Raw genomic sequence first — 20715 nt, 5'->3', positions numbered from 1 at the left:
GAAAAAGATACATTTCTAAGGAATTTGACAGTCTGTTATTTGTAAATGGGCTGATTAGCAACCAAATGTCCTGTCAATATATTTTTGATCAATATTAAAACGAATAAATCTTAACCAGGCAAAAAAGGGAGCGTTGCCTACTCATCGGTGGCTCTTGTTTTATTTATACTTCATCTTATAAATTTTGAGTTGATACAAAGAAAACAAGTAAGGGTAGAAGTATATCAGTGGTCTTTATATTGTCAACATTAACGAAATGTAATTGTATATTTGGGCAGCGTACCGGTGTCGGCATTGTGGAATAGTTGAAAACGTTTCAAAGTAAATATTAAATTTAATATATTTTCTATTTTGGGAAAAAATCATCTTTGCAACATTTCTTATACATTACCCAATATCCAGGTCATTACTACATGTACTGGTTATTGTCTTACTCTTTCATTATGATAAACAGATAAATTTATTTTAAATTTAATGTAGCAAGAAATATACAGTAATTAAAGAATAATATTTAATATTTTACAGTTTTTCATGTTTTTATGAAAAACATATTTGACCACATTCACCATGATTCTAATGGGAATAATTCTTAATTATACATGGTACAGGATTTGACCAAGCAATATCAATTTTTTGCGTACATTTTAGAGTAGAATAGCAGCATCACAATATGGCTGAGAGAGTTAGTAAAATGGTTTAAATGGTACCGTTTACATTCTTCAAAATTTATGAACTGGCACTTTTTTGTGCTGTTAATGCCTTATAATTATATTGATGAGCAAGTTCTTAGTTTTGAATTGCTGCATTTCCACAATTACACCTAAATCCACTTTAATACAATGTGTCAAGAAAATCGCCAAATCACATTGTATAAAATCTGGCACATCTTATTGTCAACCTGTAGACAAGTAAAAAGACTTTATTTAATTGAATCATATGAATTAATAACTTTCAATTAGAGTTTATAAGTATTTATTTGCTAAGTGTTATCAAATGTGTCTCATGTCATAGGTCACAAGCTTGGATATTAATTATTACATTTGGAAACTTATTTTAGAATAGACTCATAACACAGTAAAGTAAGTTGATTAGAAATACTTTTAGAAATTATGGCAAGGGTAAGGCAAAATTTCTCTGTGAAATTGATCTTATGGTCATTTGTCTCTCTCCACTGATTCAGAACTTCTGTGGGATAAAACACTGGGATTTAAGAAGTCTGTCACATGTAGAGAAAGTGGTAACTTCTGGTTATTTATTCAGGTTAGCCGGTTTAAATCTAGGTGGACAGACTTAACCAAGATATTCATAACCAAAAATGTCACGAAATTGGTGTAAAAGCTGATACATTTATGTATAGCTGTGTCAAGGACAGTCTTAATTATTATAATTGAATATTAATAAATGAGGAAGTTAGAATTTCACTTAAAGTTAATACAAGTCATGTAATATATGATTTAAAGTTAATAATAAAGTACTGTGTCATACTTTTCCCTCTTAAACTTTCGCTCATTTTTTTTGCCATTTATAGCCTTTTTCAGCCAAAGTTAATTATGAACTGAACAAAATTTCGAATTCTGCAGCTGTACATTGAATATAATGCTAAAACCATAATTTTAGATATTACCATCTTTAGGTCCCGTAAACATATACATGTATGTACCTTACCTATATTTTCAGTTATACAACTGTCACATTTGTTGTAACTAATAGCTAAGTTTAAATTGATACATGATTCAGTCGATTAGTCATTTCAAGGCAACAGATTTCTCTTATTACCCAGTATTGAAAATTACTTATTAATCAGCATTGAAGATTATTAAAAGATTGTGCCAAAAACCCCAACAAAAATACATATAATATTGGGACATCTTTGCATACATACGGGTGAAAGATAATTTGCAAATTAATTTTCTCTGTTTATCAGTCTGATCCACAAGTCTTACTCATTAAGTTACTGAGATTATTTCATACTTATATCCCTATATACATGTACCTGCATGTATCAGGCTGTCAATATGTTCTACAATAAGGACTGTTTTTGTGCGAAAGACTCATTTCATCCCATAACTTATTGCTAAAATGTAAGACAACATTACATAATTTATTCATGCCAAGCTTGTTCGTGCACTAGTCTTCATTTTGAAAGTTCTCTGCTAGAAGGGAGGGTCCTAGAAATTTTATTCACTATTCTTAGAAATATTTTCTTAGTCAGTTTTACTGTTTTTTATTTTTTAAGATATTTGCACTAAATTAACTGCTTTCTTCACTAGAATATTAAAATGCATAAAATTGACCCTACCTACAATTAGTTCGCCAAACTCTATTACATTTTGACGTTATCACTTCTGATGTCATGTGAGAGTGACATAATTTTCCTGTTTATTATTTACTTGTGTACCCTGAAGAAGGCTGCTCAGCCGAAATGTTGGTATCTTAAAAATTACTTAGTTTCTATTATTTTTGAATAATATTTTCAACAGATTAATTTTTTATTTCATGTTTTTTTGTGTTGTTTATTTTTTCAGTAACAAGGCAAGATCATTTGATTCTTTGAACAGGGCTTCAAGTCATGATTCTATCAATCTAATTAGAAAGAACTCGGACAAAATGGAGAAAAGGTAAATTACTTAAATATATTTTTGTCATAGAAGTGTCCCTGGCCTAGTAATATGGTGGTTGCCTTCAAACCACTTGTACTTGGCAGTTGTGGGTTTGAATCCCACAGTTGGCTTTGAACTCTTTCAAGTAAGAAAGCTATATGTATCCAATACAATATAATGTAAAATGCTCATGGATCTACTCAGGTGGATTCTTGTGCACAGAGGGACACATGAGGTTTTCCTCCACCAGTAAATCTGGAAAGTTGCTATATTAGTGCATGGGTGCAAGTTTTCAGGCATATGCCTGAAGTTCAGGTTTTTATGCCCCCACAGAGTGGGAGCATATAGCGTTGCACTTGTCCGTCCGTCACGCCGTACGTCCGTCTGTCCGTCTGTCCGTACGTCCCGAAATCTTGTGAACGCAACTCCTCTTAAACCGGATGGCAGATTTTGCTTAAACTTTCAGGGATGAACAACCTTAATATGTAGATGGTAGTAAAGGAAGGAATTTTCGCTGCGACCAAATTTAACAGAATTATGGCCCTTTGTTGATTTTTTCACTATATACTATGTAGAAATTTTGTGAACGCAACTCCTCTTAAACCAGATGGCAGATTTTGCTTAAACTTCCAGGGATGAACAACCTTAATGTGTAGATGGTAGTAAAGGAAGGAATTTTTGCTGCGACCAAATTTAACAGAATTATGGCCCTTTGTTGATTTTTTCACTATATACTATGTAGAAATTTTGTGAACGCAACTCCTCTTAAACCGGATGGTAGATTTTGCTTAAACTTCCAGGGATGAACAACCTGAATGTGTAGATGGTAGTAAAGGAAGGAATTTTTGCTGCGACCAAATTTAACAGAATTATGGCCCTTTGTTGATTTTTTCACTATATACCATATAGAAATTTTGTGAACGCAACTCCTCTTAAACGGGATGGTAGATTTTGCTTAAACTTCCAGGGATGAACAACCTGAATGTGTAGATGGTAGTAAAGGAAGGAATTTTTGCTGCGACCAAATTTAACAGAATTATGGCCCTTTGTTGATTTTTTCACTATATACCATATATATGTTGTCAGTGGGGGCATCCGTGTCCTTTGGACACAGTTCTAGTTTGTGACAAATTTCATCATGTTTTACTATTAGATTATGTAGGAAAATGATTATGAATTACAGTTTTCAGGTTTTTCCCAATTTTCAACTTGCACCCATGTTAGTGTCAGTGTTACTTAAAACACAACAAACACATAGATATTTGTCATTGTTTAAAACTATTCACTAATTGGAAAGAAAATGTGAAGCCGTTGTGTGTTTTGGAAGAGCTGCCATTTAGAGTATTCCACGGGTCCCATGTTTGAGTCCTGTTATCACTTTTTGACATAATTTACATTTCTTACAAGGAAATGTTATGTTAATGATAGTATTTTAGTAAACTCTGTGCTTCATTTGGAAGTATAAGTAATGTACAGTTTAACTTTATTCTACTTGATCAAGTCAATGGACCTGCACTACTGTCAATTAGAAAGTATAGAGGTAAACAGGTATCAAAATGCTGTATAAATTATAATTAAGCAGTCATATATCTAGGCCTGTAAATGATTGCATAGTATATAAGATAGTTCTTAAGTGTTTTGTCTGTTTCAGTAGGAAAAATATAGATTAAATATATAATAAATATTATTGATTCTAGGAAAGAATCTGTAGAAATGTAAACAGGATTTATAGGCTGTGTGCTTAAGAAGCAGAATACAAAATTTGCTAGATAATATGTCATGATAATGTCATTTATATGATAAGATATATTTAAATTAAGTGTTTTGGTTAGAATGATATAGGTTTTTAATTGATATAAATGATGATATTTATCATCTTTGCATCACTGAGGCTTTTGTATCCTGTTTACTTAATTGTATTTTACATTTTTTTTATACATGGAAGATGAAATTTATACATCATAATAATATCATTAACATGGTAGATGAAATTTAAGGTACAGCATTTAATTAAAGTGTATAGAGCTCAATATACCTGCTTCAAAAATTGTTATTTTGAATTTTGAAAAATAATACTTCCAAAAAATCTATATGAAAGAAATACAATGTAATTATGCATGTGTATAAACGAATTACACATGCACAAAATCTATATATTAATTTCAATCAGTATAATAAATTTATATATTTAAAATTTTCCCTTTAAAATGATGAATGGTTGTGTCCAGAAAGAAGTCCATTATTTTTAATGGTTATAGTGTTGTAAGGTTTAGTGCACTAGAGTCCTTGAAGGTTTAGTGCTCTAGAGTCCTTGAAAGTACTTATGGACTGCCCCAAATTCAAAGCTGGACAGGTCCATGCTATAGATATAGGTAAGGTTGGTTAGAAATGGCATATTTTACTAAATTGATATGAATCAGAAAGATGAAAAAAAGTTATTGTTCACTTTTAATAAGGAAATGGTGAATACTTTTTCACGTGCCAGAGCAGAGGTTCATTGCTAATAACTGCAGAAAAGATTTCATGATCAAAAACGAGGAACCTGCCTGGTCAGGGGATTAAACCCAGTTTGCCTGACTCAAGGTCCAAGGCTCTACCAAAACATACTGGGAGGTGCCTTTATATTTGAAACTTGCATATAGATATTGAACTCTTCACGTTTGCTTGGTATTACTTGTTAAGGACTTTAAGATTCCATTAGTAAAAAGAAAAACAAATATCTCTTAGCTACTGAATTGAAAACTTGTGAAAATATACTTGGGTGTGAACATGTCTGTAATCCTTATCAAAACAGCACAAGAAGTCAATTTGTATTCAAATGAAGATTCAGGCAAATCCTTATGAATCAATACAGTGGAAAAGATATCGTATTACTAACTTGTACTTGTAAGATTTGAGGTGCCAGTAAGTGAGCTACCTGTTATGGATGGTATAACTGAATGAAAAGTTACACAATGCTAGAAAGGAGACTGCAATTCACTTATGTTCATAGGGGTAACAATTTCTATCCATAAGCTTGAAGCAAAAATTTGAAAGGTATTTTCCCAGTTGACTAAATTTAATGAAAAATCCAATGAATAATTCTTGAAAATCTAGATTTTTTCATAGATGTGTAATCATTAAGCATGTATCAATATGGCTGCTGTCATCCTACCATTATAATATATGCTGGCAACCAACTGAATAAAAGGGAATGGTAATTTTCTAGGTTTTTGCTAATTTTTTCGTAATTTTCCAAAGTTACATGTATGCACACAGATTCAGCTAATATTTATTTTTCATTTATTTATATAGTGCTGTGATATGAAAATTTAATTCAGAAAATGAATATAAAGTCTTTCTTCAACCAAGCATCTATCGTTACTTTATCAATTATTTATAGGCATTTAAGCACAATAAAATAAATATCAATACACTTTACTACATTTCTACTTAGAAGCTGTTACAGGTCTTTTATTTCAATAAATTTGGGAATGCCACAAACATATAAATATTCTTTGAAATGAATTGTTTATGTTTAAATGATAAAAGGCATTTAATGTTATATTTTAACAATCATTGGTCAATGACCATTATAATAGTCGATCATTTTAAACAGTCATTGCCAATTCAGCTTAACATGACAACGAAAAGATACATAATTATTATGTTTGTAAATAATATTGATAATATGTTTGTAAAAAACTTCTAATGAAGGAGGGGTTGGGGGAGGATATAATTAAACTTCAGGCAAGGGGGTAATGCCTCCTGATTTGATTTCACCAAATATTTTGACCAAAAATAAAAAGGCCCACAAAAAACAATTATAACAAATAAAACCAAATTCTTGCAATAATTCATAGCATTTCCAGGGATTTGACACTTGTACATATTCAAATGACTTTGCAGTGTAGTTCATGCAAACTCAGGTTTCTACTTCAGTTCACCATCACATATTAATTTGTCATCCCCATAATGGCATTGAAACCAAAATTAATGTGATATTTACAGTCTTCACTCCAGGGATTGTCTTTCGTGAGAAAAAAATAATATAAATAATATATATTTTATAATTAGTTGAGGTGACATTTTGTTGAAGTGAAAATGTCATACCAGTATAGATATAGAGAATATCCTTTCTGAATATGTCACTGAATAAAATATCATCAGTGTGATAATTCATAGATCTTAAGAATTGATAGGAAAATAGTACTTAAAGTAATTTAAAGATATTTTTCCTGAGGGATGGTTTTAAGTGTCTAATAACTGGAGCATGATGAAAAGATAGTATTGTAAACAATTTCTTCTATGGGCAACTTCTTCATTTGTCATGGGATCCACAGAACAATTAGTTTATTTTTAAAGCATTTTAAAAGTAATCAATACTTGAAATACTTGTTTTTCTTGACAATGTGCAGTTGTTAGACAAGGGGCATAGTTCTGACAGCTATATTTTTATGCCACCGCAGCATCTGCGATGCGGTGGCATATAGCGATTCACCTGTGTGTGCGTGTGTGTGTGTGTGTGTTTGTTTGTTTGTTTGTTTGTGTGTGTGTGTGTTATATAGATTATATAGTGAACTTCAAAAATCTTCTTGTGAAAAACCACTGGTCCAATTTCAACCAAACTTGGCAGGATTGATCCTTGGGTGAAGGGCTTCCAAAGTTGTTCAAAGAATTTCATTCCATGCAGAAATCTGGTTGCCATGGCAACCAAAAGGAATTATAAGAATAAATTTAAAAAATCTTCTTGGAAAGACCCAAAAGGCCTAGAGCTTAGATACTTTGCATACAGCATTGTCTGGTAGACCTCTACCAAGATTGTTCAAATTATAGCCCTGGGGTCAAAATCGGCCCCGCCCCGGGGGTCATTGATTTTCACTATATGTACATATAGTAAAAACTTAAAATACCTTCTTGTAAAGACCCAAAAGGCCTAGACCTTTGATATTTTGCATAAGGCATTGTCTGGTAGACCCTTACCAAGATTGTTCAAATGATAGCCCTGGGGTCAAAGTCGGCCCTGCCCCGGGGGTCATTGATTTTCACTATATGTACATATAGTAAAAACTTAAAATACCTTCTTGTAAAGACCCAAAAGGCCTAGAGTTTAGATATTTTGCATAAGGCATTGTCTGGTAGACTTCTACCCAGATTGTTCAAATGATAGCCCTAGGGTCAAAATCGGCCCCGCCCCGGGGGTCATTGGTTTTCCTTATATGTATATAGTAAAAACTTATAGTTAAAACTTTAAAAAAATTCTAGCAATTGACAAATGCTAGAGGTTAGATATTTTGCATGAAACATTGTGTAGTAAACCTCTAGCAAGATTGTACAAATTATAGCTTGGGGTCAAAATTGGCCCCACCCCCAGGGGTCATTGATTTTCACTATGTACATATAGTAAAAAAATGACTTCTTGTCTGAAGGTACAAGGCCTAGAGATTTTATATTTGGTATGTAATATCATGGGTCCTCTACTAAAGTTGTTTTAATTATGCCCCTAGTGTTAAAATTGCCCTGCCTCAGAGGCGATAGTTTTCCTTATATGTATAAAGTAAAAACTTGAAAAACTTCTTCTCTGAATTGACAAAGGCTAGAGGTTAAATATATGGCATTAGACTTTGCGAATTGAACCTCTACCAAGATTGTTCAAATTATAGCCCTTGGGTCAAAATTGGTTCCACCCCGGGGGTCATTGATTTTCATTATGTACATATAGTAAAAAAAATAAAAAATATTTTTGTCTGAAGGAACAAGGCATAGAGCTTTGATCTTTGCTATATACTATCATCTATAGGTCCTCTACCAAAGTTGTTCAAATTTTTCCCTTGGTGTCAAAATTGGCCCTGCCCGGGGGCAGTGATTCTCATTATGTACACATAGTAAAAACAGAAAATAAAACAAATGTTTTCTGAATGGGAGAAAGCTACAGCTTAGATATTTGACTTGAAATGTTGTTTGGAGGACCTGTGTCAAGATTGTTTTGAATTAAACCCTTGGGTCAAAATTTTGCCTTGCCCAAGGGGAAAGTGACCTACTTTCTTATCCTTTGATGTACAGCAATGAAATTTTGACCATGTGCACAGTTTAAGTTGTAAAATTGAACTTTGATATCAGGTGATCTAGATTTTGATGATGTGACCTACTTTCTTGTCCTTTGATGTCCCGTCCCTAGATTTGCCACTACTTGCCAGCTATTTCCACTGAAAAGGGTGGCATTAAGTGTAAAAAAGGTGGCTTTAACTGGAAAATGACAAAATTCCACTCTTTTTCCACTGTAGTGGCAAAATTGCCACCAAATGCCACTATCCTTTGGTGGCATTTAGGTGGCATTGAGTGGAAATTTGAACATAGACTTTTTTTATGGTGGCAAAAGGGTGGAAATTGGTGAAAAATGAAACTTAGTTTATTTTGAAGGTGGAAAATGAGTGGCTTTTAGTGGAAAAGTGAAACTCTAACTATTTTCTGGGTGGCAAAATAGTGGAAAAAAACTTAGAAAATTTTGTGAATAACTTTTAGTTGAAAAGGGAAACTCTTAACTATTTTCTGGGTTATATAAAAATTGGTGGAAAAAACTGAGAAATCTAATAATTGTGCATTGCAGGGTTTAAAATTTATTTAAGTCAAAGCTCCAAACTGAAATAAATCTGTTTATAGTTTGTACTCTACCAAAGCATCAAGTGAACTTTTTATCAAAAATATAATTTATTGAAGTTGAACAGTTAGAAAATTTTATCAGAAACTCATATTTCTTAAACATACTAGAATGCCATGAACACAATTCTGATACAAAGTCACTGCCTCACAGTAACGGTATGATAATTCCAGCTGTAAAGTAGCAGGAAAAGACACAGAAATTGGACGTAAAATCACTTTTCCAGGCGTTAAACACATATAATTATGATCAGGAAAAATTAGAAAAGTATGGGGTTACTTAACTTCCCATTTTTTATGGCAGTACTTTTCTTTAGGGATGTAAAATTTGACTTTCTAGTCAAAATGATTATGTTCCATTCTATGCATGTAAAATAAAATTACGGTTTTTAAAGTGTACTTTGTTCTTTAGTTATAATCTGTACATTAATTAAATAGTTGAAATGTTCTTCTATGCCCAGAAAATGCATATCTCTGCATAAAGTTTGTTGCTTCTTCTATGATATTTAATGTCAATCTTGAATAAAGTTTGACTTTTGTCTTTTCTTCTAATTGACATAATAAATTGTCTCTTCAATATTACTTTAAACTGATATCTGGTGAGTACTAACACTTTTCATGTAATGCTAACAATAATTAAAGTGAAAAATGCAAAGGGCAATAACTCCAAAATACTCCAAAAGTATGCAAAGAGTTATGGTTCTTAAACACAGCACATTACTCAAAAAGATCTATATCTGTGAAGTTTCAAATTAATATCTCCAGTACTTTTTAAGCTTAATGATCAAGACAAAAATTAAGCATAGAGAAGTAAAAAATGGCTATAAACCCCAAATCATGCAATAAAAAGTTATGGTTCCTTGGCATTGTAACTTCTCATCAATGAGATTTAGTTATATGTGGAGTTTAAAATTATTGTCTCTAACATCTTTTGTGCTATGCTTTAAGAGGCTTTAAATCTATTGTAAAAATTAATGTGTGAAAAGTAAATAAGTCATAATGTCTGATAAATTTCTTACAATCAGGATAAGTAAATACTAGCTAGTAAATACTGCATCCTCTAAGATTTAACAACACAGCATACATCTCAGATCTGATAAAACTACTGCCCTCTTATCTAGTAATCTATGAATGGGGGTTAATAGTTTACTCATGCTGACCAGAATGTTCCATTTGATTATTTTGGGAGAGGCAACATTATACATGTTTTTATGTAGAATTTGTCTTAAAATAGCATGCTAAATTATCTTTCAAAAGCTTATTTCTACTCAATCTATTTAGGTATTAGATATAGTTATACATTCAAATGAATGTAAAAAATAAAATGATGGGTGCTATGGTTTTTGGAAAATCCCTCACAATTTAAAATTATAATGGACTGTCCATGCAGTTACACCGTTGTAAAGTTTTGAATTCAAAGGAATTGAGGTCAGTTAAAGCTTGCAAACACAAAGGAAAATTATTGATATTGTAGCAATTCTGGAGATATTTTGTTTAAAATGTAAGGGTGCATATTTTTTGATTTCTCAAAGAAAACATTTAAAGTCTTATTAGTGTGGTAAATAGAAATGAAAAAGTTTTAACTGAAGTGTGAATGTGTGACAAGAAGATAAACAGCAGAATCATTCCCAGTCAAAGTTTCAGGTAAACAACTTTTACACACAATAATTATTGTTATTTATGCAGAAAACTGTTTAGTTTTTTGACAGTAAAAAATGAAGTGGTATTGTATAAAATTGTGTTTTATATTTGTTTTTTTGTAACTTGACTAAAAAAAAGCTGCATGTACAATGTACATATAAAGAATGTAGGAATATAAAGAATGTAGGAAGATCTTCATCATTTCTTAAATACAATATGTTAGAAATTTTAAGTTTGAGAAAAAAATTATAGAAATTAATCAGTAAGTACAATATCATTATGTACAATATTACATCAATCAAACTATAGATAACCTGAGGTACCTATTACTACAACTTTCATGCTATAAACAATTTTCCTTGTGTGTCACATGTGGAGCAGATTAACAGTAACTGATTATGCCCCCATTTCGAAGAAAAGGGGGTATATTGCTTTGCACTTGTCGGTCCGTCGGTCCGTAGACCAAATGGTTTCCGAGTGATAACTAAAGAACCCTTAGGCCTAGGAACTTCAAACTTGGTATGGTGATTGGTCATGACCAGTAGATGACCCCTATTGATTTTGGGGTCAAGGGGTCAAAGGTCAAGGTCACATTGACCTTTTAAGCAAAAAACGGTTTCCGATCAATAACTAAAGAACCTTAAGGCCTAGGAACTTCAAACTTGGTATGGTGATTGGTCATGATCAGTAGATGACCCCTATTGATTTTGGGGTCAAGGGGTCAAGGTCAAGGTCACATTGACCTTGTAAGCAAAAACGGTTTCCGATCAATAACTAAAGAACCTTAAGGCCTAGGAACTTCAAACTTGGTATGGTGATTGGTCATGACCAGTAGATGACCCCTATTGATTTTGGGGTCAAGGGGTCAAAGTCAAGGTCACATTGACCTTTTAAGCAAAAATGGTTTCCGATCAATAACTAAAGAACCTTAAGGCCTAGGAACTTCAAACTTGGTATGGTGATTGGTCATGATCAGTAGATGACCCTATTGATTTTGGGGTCAAGGGGTCAAAGGTCAAGGTCACATTGACCTTGTAAGCAAAAACGGGTTTCCGATCAATAACTAAAGAACCTTAAGGCCTAGGAACTTCAAACTTGGTATGGTGATTGGTCATGATCAGTAGATGACCCCTATTGATTTTGGGTCAAGGGGTCAAAGGTCAAGGTCACATTGACCTCTTGGGTAAAAACGGTTTCTGACCAATAACAAAAGAACCCTTAGGCCTAGGAACTTCAAACTTGGTATGGTGATTGGTTATGACCAGCAGATGACCCCTATTGATTTTGGGGGTTAAGGGTCAAAGGTCAAGGTCACATTGACCTTGTAGGTAAAAACGGTTTCCGATCAATAACGAAAGAACCCTTAGGCCTAGGAACTTCAAACTTGATATGGTGATTGGTCATGATCAATAGATGACCCCTATTGATTTTGGGGTCAAGGGGTCAAAGGTCAAGGTCACATTGACCTCTTAGGTTAAAACGGTTTCCGATCAATAACTAAAGAACCCTTAGGCCAAGGGACTTCAAACTTGGTATGGTGATTGGTCATGACCAGCAGATGACCCCTATTGATATTGGGGTTTAGGGGTTAATGGGCAAGGTCACATTGACCTTGTAGGTAAAAATGCTTTACAATCAATAACTTAAGAACCCTAAGGCTTAGGAACTTCAAACTTGGTATGGTGATTGGTCATGACCAGCAGATGACCTATTGATTTTGGGGTCAAGGGGTCAAAGGTCAAGGTCACATTGACCTTGTAGGTAAAAATGGTTTCCGATCAATTAACTAAAAACACTTAGGCCTAGGAACTTCAAACTTTGTATGATGATTGGTCCATGACCAGCAGATGACCCCTATTGAGTTTTTGGGTCAAGGGGTCAAAGGTCAAGGTCACATTGACCTTGTAAGTAAAAACGGTTTCAGATCAAAAACTTAAGAACGCTTAGGCCTAGGAACTTCAAACTTGGTATGGTGATTTGTCATGACCAGCAGATAACCCCTATTTTGGGATCAAGGGGTCAAAAGTCAAGGTCACATTGACATTGTAAGTAAAAAGGGTTTCTGATCAATAACTAAAGAACGCTTCGGCCTAGGAACTTCAAACTTGGCATGGTGATTGGTCATGACCAGCAGATGACCCCTATTGATTTTGGGGTCAAAGGTCAAGGTCACATTGACCGTGTATGTTAAAACCGTTTCCGATCAATAACTAAAGAACCCTTAGGCCTAGGAACTTCAAACTTGGTATGGTGATTTGTCATGACCAGCAGATGACTTATTGATTTTGGGTCAAGGGGTCAAAGGTCAAGGTCACATTGACCTTGTAGGTAAAAACGGTTTCCGATCAATTAACTAAAAACGCTTAGGCCTAGGAACTTCAAACTTTGTATGATGATTGGTCGTGACCAGTAGATGACCCCTATTGAGTTTTGGGTCAAGGGGTCAAAGGTTAAGGTCATGACCAGTAAATACTTGATAACCCTTATTAATTTTTTGATCACTGGGTCAGAAGTCATGCATAATAACCTTATCACATGACTAATTGGCTGCAGATAGGGGGCATACATGTTTTACAAACATATCTTGTTTATTAGTAAGTTTCATTCCTTCATTGTTGTAATTCAGCATTCATGGTGCAGTAGATAATTATATAACCATAACTAGACAGTCTAGAGTAACATGCTATTAGGAGAATGACAGTTCATAACAGAAACAGCATTAAATAAGAATTATTATTTTGCAGACACAAAGCAATGAGGAGCAGCCTGGAGCAACACATTTGATCTTCAGTGGCTTTACAAAGGTATCTTGTTAATTCAAAGTTATTTTAGAATTAATAGGAAAGAAGTGTCACAGTACCCAATAAGACACTTTTCAGTTCTTGATAAATATAGCTATTAGTCACTATTTACAAACCTACTTTAATTCAAACTCTTTATGACACTTTAATTTGCATTTACATTTTGTTTTACAAATTTTAGAGTTTTTGTACATTTTAGCTTGAAAATTTTATCAAATATTTATCCTGATGAAGGTTCGTTAAGAACTGAAACTGGAAGATTATTAATTACTCAACCTGCACTGGTGTTGATGTGTTGTATTTCTTTATTTCTTTCTTATTTTAAAATTTTAGAGTTGTATACATATACCAAGGTCTTATAAAAGTGTTTCATTTTCTGTCTTTACATATTAGATATTGATAATCATTTTCTGTCTTTACTTATTTGATATTGTTAATCATATTTTAGGACCAAGTGATGGCAGAACTGAAGCCATATGCTCAAAAGAGAAAGGTACAGCAAAGCTCTTCAGAATGCTATTCAATATAGAAGAGATTAAAGGCCGCTCATTGGTATGAGGAAGGGAACAGAGAGTCTGACGCCAGACCTTCTTGTGCAGCCAAAGCAAAACTTAAGTTCTTGGAAGGTAACTAATGAACTGAATGAAAATATCATTTTTGATTCTGCGTATATTTTCTGCCTTGGAGTAAATAAGAAAAGTCTGATTCTTCCACGTCTGCAGTGCTGTTTTTTTAAAGTGTTTTAATCATATCTATGCACTCAAATTGAATATAGAAATATCCAATAGTCATATAAAAATGTAAGCTTATGTTTTTAATTATTGTATTAATCATTCATAATTTTTTTTGTTTTAGATTGTGCGCTCGAAAAGTTGCCGACAACCTAAAGGACTGAACTCAAACCGGGCAGGAATAGCAAGATAAACTGAAGAAAATAAATGGACTAATGTTTTGCTATTTTTTATGACAATATATAATTTCATATGGAAACATTAAAAAGGATTATTTTTAAAATTTGTTTGTTTCCAATTTAGGGTACAGGGTGACTTTCAAGCAGTTTCCAGCTATTGCCACCCACAAGGTGGAAAATTTCTGAAAGGGTGAAAATAGGTAGCATTTAGTGGAAACTGAATTTGCCACTATCTGGTGGCAAAATGGTGGAAAAGTGTCTAAATACTCCACCAATTTTCCACCCTTATGGTGGCAAAAGGTGGAAATAAGTGGCATTTGGTGGAAAATAAGTTTGCCACTCAATGGTGGCATAATGGTGGAAATTTGTCTAAATACTCCACCAATTTTCCACCATTATGGTGGCAATAAGTGGAAACAAGTGGCATCTAGTGGAAAATGAGTTTGCCACCCTAAGGTGGCATAATGGTGGCATTATGGTGAAAGTTTGTCTAAATACTCCACCAATTTTCCACTCATTGGTGGCATTTAGTGTAAAAAAAGTGGAATTAACTGGCAAATTATATAACATCAGTCCTGCTCAAATTTTTCACCATTTTCATGATTTGGGTGGCGTTTTGGTGGCGTTTTGGTGGCATTATTGGTGGAAAATTGTCTAAATACTCCACCATTGAAAAGGGTGGCATTTTAGTGGCAAATCTAGGGACGGGGTACAGCTATGAAATTTGAACCATGTGCACAGATTAAGATGTAAAGTGAACTTTGATATCAGCTGGATTTAGATTTTAACAAAGTGTCTTACTGTGTTGTCCATTAATAGAGTCATGAAATTTAGGCTGTGTGAAAATATTACCTTCACCACCAAATTCACCAGACTCAAGCATGTCAAGTGCATTGATATATTCCTACTCTGATCTTTTATTGGATTAACAATAGATTCAACCACTAATCTGATGATAAGAATTAGATAGGTCAGGGATCTATGCATTATGACAATCTTCAATTGTATAGAAACAAAAAATATCTGTTCCTACACTACTATTTAGTGTTGTATTAATGCGGTGGCATAGCATTTTTCTCAAATGCAATCTTGTTGGAGTTGTGCCCCTTTTAAACTTAAAATTTTTGGTCAAAGTAGCTATTTTAACCCATTACGCGATATACACGCCTTTTAACGCCAATTTTTCATCCCCCCCCCTTTTTGTTGTCTCAAATGGTGAAAAAACGCCTTATTTAGGCCTCCAACTCTTGTTTTTGTTTGAGAAATGTTGTTAAAAAAAGTGACCACTTTTTCGGCACGGCCCCCCAACCAAGAAAATTTTGGACTTGTGAGAGGCTATAAATTACCCCAGATTGATCATAAGGTAACGTGTAACCAACACTGAAAAGCATTTCACTCTATCTCAATTCATTGAGAAGTTGCAACACTTTGAAATCAATTTTGATGGAAAAAATCAACGCAAAATAGTGATTTTTGGCAATTTTGAGCATGAGCATGTTGTTGCAAGGGCAATGGTCCAGTCAACATTTGTGCCAAGTTTGATTAGTGTTGAAGCAGTTTTTATAGTATTATAGCAATTTGAACTTGATTGGGAGACTTTTCAATGAAAACAGCCATTTTTCACAAAATGCTCATGAAGTAATGTGTTAACAGACAAGCGGTTAGGGGCCAGTTACACAGACGGTCGGTCCCCAATCGGTCATTTAATTTTAAATTTACTCGCTGTTATGATCGGTTGTCATGCATGATTTTATTTCTGGTTTTCTGTGTAAACGGCCATCGGTGACAGAAAGCCAACTCAAACGGGTTGGGTCGATGATTAAATGCTGAAATACTATCGATTTTTATCGTTTGTAAATCGGAGCTAAATCGGGCGTAACGCTGATTAATCGGTGTTTGATAGCTAGTCATCAGTGGTAAAACACTTTCCGTCAGATATGGCCGGTGATTCATATTTGGTTATCTTTGTCCGATCGGTGATATCGGTGATTAAGAGCTTGCATATCTCGTGATATACAGTAGGTTGCTGTCGGTTATTTGTAAAATATTTTCACCGATCGAGAATTTTAAACATGTTTAAAAATCCCAATCGGTAATTTTTCACCGATGAAACTTATCTTTCCCCAATAGCAGTTGATAGGTGGAAAACAGGTGACCAATAGGTGTTATCGGTGTTAAATACGTTGTCATCGGTTCACTCTATAATTTGGCTAAAAAAACTACCGATCAATCACCGATGGCTCTGTGTAACTGGGGTGTTAACACAGCATGAAGTACTCTTGTATTCAACGTTGTTGTAACATATGCACTTGTCAGTAAACATTTAGCCTGCTGGCAGAAACTGTATCATCAAAATACTTGCCACAAAAAAAAAGAAAAAAAGAAGTTTCCATCATTGACAGATGGTTAGATTTTATTTATCCATTTGATACAGTGTTATCAGTATAAACTTGCAGAGATGCATGTATACATAATTTATACAGCCGAGCTTGTTACGTTATTGACTGAATATTTTAATATGAAAAAATAAATTTATATATTAATATTGCAAAAGCTATGAAGTTGTGGGATTTCATGATACAACCATTATTACACAGGTTTTAGACATGATCAATAATTTGTATGTATACAAAATACATTTGTATGTGTACTGTATGTCTATAGCAAATAGAAAATGGGATTTATAATACTGTTGTGTAAATATTGTTGTGCAGACTTTAATAAAGTTCGATAAATGTGAGTAAATATTATATATATTCGGAAGCCATTTTTTTTACGGCAAAAGTTGGAATGATTTTTTTTTTTCATCATAATAACTTCTTTTGAGATTATCATGGCACATAAATATTATACATGTACATTGTAATAATTGTACAATTGTATATTAAAGAAAAGGATCATATTTAGACAATAAGTGGATACAGTTTATAATTATAAGGGCACAGTCAGATCATAATTTTATTTATAATTTGATAAAATAATGTTAGTGCTTTGTGGTTAAGGTGTCTGTCTTATGTTTTAAGCCAGGAATTGTGCGTTTGAGCAGCCTACTTGAGGTCATGACCTTATAAGTCCAGGAAGGAGACTAAAAAGTAACAATTCTGCCATAACTTTTTTTTCATTATCATAGTTGAATAAATATGTTTAAGTTTTAACTAAAAAAAGAAAGAAATTATATACAGTTTACTCCCTTTATTTACATTTTTGTTTTATTGGGTCAAGGTTACTTTTTTCCAAAAATAGATTTTTTCTATTCTTCCTGAAACACTGTGTAATATTAAAGTAGCATCAGGAAGCATCAGGGAGAGATTTTTGTGATAAACTCATAGTCATGATATGTTATCAAATCAGAATTTATTTAAATTTCATCTTTTTTTGGTAGATTATGAAATACCACATATATATTGATAGTTTCACAATATATTTTCTCTGAGGCCAAACTACATCACTGTATATTTTAATGCAGACAAGTTGCATGTGAAATACTGTCATAAATTTCATGATATTAAGTAAAAATGTTCATGCAAGCAAAGATACATTCTAGTAAGCACGTAATTTGAATCATTCCAAAATGTACTGGAAAATGATCACTTTCTCAGGGCAATATATTTTTGTCATAGACATTGTGACATTTTTATATGGTCTAATGATATCACAAAGTTTATAATGCATTTATTATGTCTTTGGACTGGAAAAATGTAATAATAGTTGGATATATTAGATTTACATGTAGATTATTTATGAAATAAGCTGTCACATGATGAACAAGTAACAGCAGCTGCTACTTTTTGACCTGTGGCTACTCCACTCATGAAAATTATCAAGAATCAATGCTTGTTTTCAGTGTATATATTATATAACTTTTTTTTTCAATAATATAAATTAAACCGTTGAATGGAGATTCTGCTATTTTTTTTCAAAACCATGTAACGGTATATGTAAAAGAGGCTTTTTGGATGAGAAAAATTATAATATTGAAAGGCAAAGGTATGGACTAAAATATTTTTATAATGGAAATTGCCTTGCTTTGAGTTTGGAAAAGTCCATTAGTGAGTTTATGGAAATCTGTATGAAAAAAATTTCTTTACTCTTGGCCAGTTAATGTAGCAACATATTTTATGTGTGCCACAAGTGCAGACCAAGATCAACAGATACATCTATTTCCCTCTTATCATGGTCTGCACTGTTCACTTAAGCTACATTTTAGAGTCTCGGGTTAGACTGACAACATATATAATTATTTAGGCTTTATTAGGTAGCTCTAGCTCTAAAATGATGTATTTAGGCAAGTTATTATTTAACCATTAGTGCTTTATGGATTAAGCATTTGAATATATTTTTTTCATTAAATGCTGTATAAAGATACAGAAATTATGCCTTAAAAATTGTGTGTATAACAGGATGTGAAAGTTTCCATTCAAAACAGCATGTGATTTGAGTTTAAATGTTTATTTACATATAAATAGCTATACAATCATTCACATATGACTTGCATAATAATTATTAAATAAAAAAAAAAATGGAATGGCTCACTTACGCAAGGCAATATAATGTGAGATTTTGAAAATTTATGTATTTTTGTAAAGCAGTAAATAACAAAAAAACAGGGATGTATTCATATAATGTTTGATAGCTACAATTTTAAGTTTTTCCTTATCACAAGAGTTTGTGTACATTGTATAGTTTAACATTTGTGTTCACAGTGTGTGTTAACTGAAACGTTAAATTTCATAAACATTTTACTGCAAAAAGCATTGCATTTGTATTTTAGTGATCAAAACTGGAACTTTTCATGTTATTATATTATTAAATATGTTTTTCTTTGACAGAAGAAGCAGCGGTGCATTGGCCAGCAAATTGTCGACAGCTTCGCAGCCTAGTACCTCAAAAGAGGGTTCGCCCGAAATCACGAGCGGTCGTTATGACAACAAGGACACTAGTTCTGGGATCACGTTCAATGTGACAGATAGTGACATGAGTGGAGCCACAGGAAGTCCCGTTCGTGGCGGCACACCGTCCAGGAAGTCGACGGACAGTAGTGATAGTCAGAAAGGGTTTGAGCAAAGTATGGATTTAGGCGAGAAGAGTTTTGAGACCTCGTTGAACAATATACTGAACAAATACTCAGAAACATCGCTTGACGTCACTACTGATGGAAAGGATGATTCGAAAAAGAGCGACAGGAAGAAGAAGAGTACGCCCTGGTACACGGTAAATAAACCTTGTATTTATAGCCTTGTACAGAATCATGTCCTATGTTATAATGATTTATATATAGATAACTTCTAAATCAAATGTGTAGGCAACATTCTACCCGTCCTGCCTCAAGTTCTTAAATTCTACTTGTAAATTTGAGTGATAGAGTGGAATTTTCAATCACTGTAAATTTAAACAGAATTTTGAACTTTGTGATATAATAATAATCTGGTTCAATTCTTCAACAAAAGTTTTGTTATTACATTGTGTATTATGGTTTTTTTATAATTTTGGTGGTGCTTTTAGCCATTCTGACACTGTAAAGGTCATACGCATAAATTAGCTTGTGAGGCCCCTACGTGCATTATTTCAGTCATGAGCATGAGTAGATTTAAACTGCCAGCCACCTCTAATCTGGCCGGAAATCTTCCTTTCATAAGAAAGTCCCTAATGGGATTTGAACCTAAAGTTTTTATGAGTAAGTGATATAAAGTTTATGACATTTCCAACACAACCACAGATGTTTCTTCAGCATTGTTTATGACAATATTTTGTGTAAAATATCGATGAGTGACAAACAAACAGATGTTTCTGTCATATATATAATTATATATCAAAATATAAAGCAATATGTAAACCTCTTTGATATCAGTTTTCTGTAAAATCAATGTATATAAATTTGTATGAGAAGCAAAAACAGGATAATAGATTAATTTTAGAGATATAAGTTTTAAATATAATTTTCCTGCTGAATCTAAATAATGGACTTACTAATAATGTGCACTTCAGTCTTTACCAGTTCATAGAAGTAGACCGGAAATTCCTGTAACTTGCACACCTCAGTTTTGTTTATCATTTCATTGCGTATCTGCTTCATATCAGGGGCAGTATCCCCCTGAACCCCTGTTGCGCTCCCTTCCCCCCCCCCCCC

At 33.2% G+C, this 20715-nt stretch overlaps 1 protein-coding gene across 1 annotated transcript in view; it reads left to right on the top strand.

Moving 5' to 3' along the window:
- The window catches only part of LOC132759645 (protein Aster-B-like), a 71340-nt gene that overhangs the window by 5527 nt on the left and 45098 nt on the right, over window positions 1-20715 (top strand). The window contains exons 2-3 of the mRNA XM_060751456.1: window positions 2526-2618; window positions 19418-19799. Coding sequence (XP_060607439.1) covers window positions 2526-2618; window positions 19418-19799 — 475 coding nt within the window. The remainder of the gene's footprint in view (window positions 1-2525; window positions 2619-19417; window positions 19800-20715) is intronic.

The sequence above is a fragment of the Ruditapes philippinarum genome, unplaced genomic scaffold, assembly GCF_026571515.1.
Source record: "Ruditapes philippinarum isolate M1 unplaced genomic scaffold, ASM2657151v2 ctg461_1_1_1_1, whole genome shotgun sequence".
In the NCBI taxonomy this organism is placed as follows: domain Eukaryota; kingdom Metazoa; phylum Mollusca; class Bivalvia; order Venerida; family Veneridae; genus Ruditapes; species Ruditapes philippinarum.
Note: the sequence above shows the minus strand (reverse complement) of the source record. Positions and strands in the feature narration are given on the sequence as shown.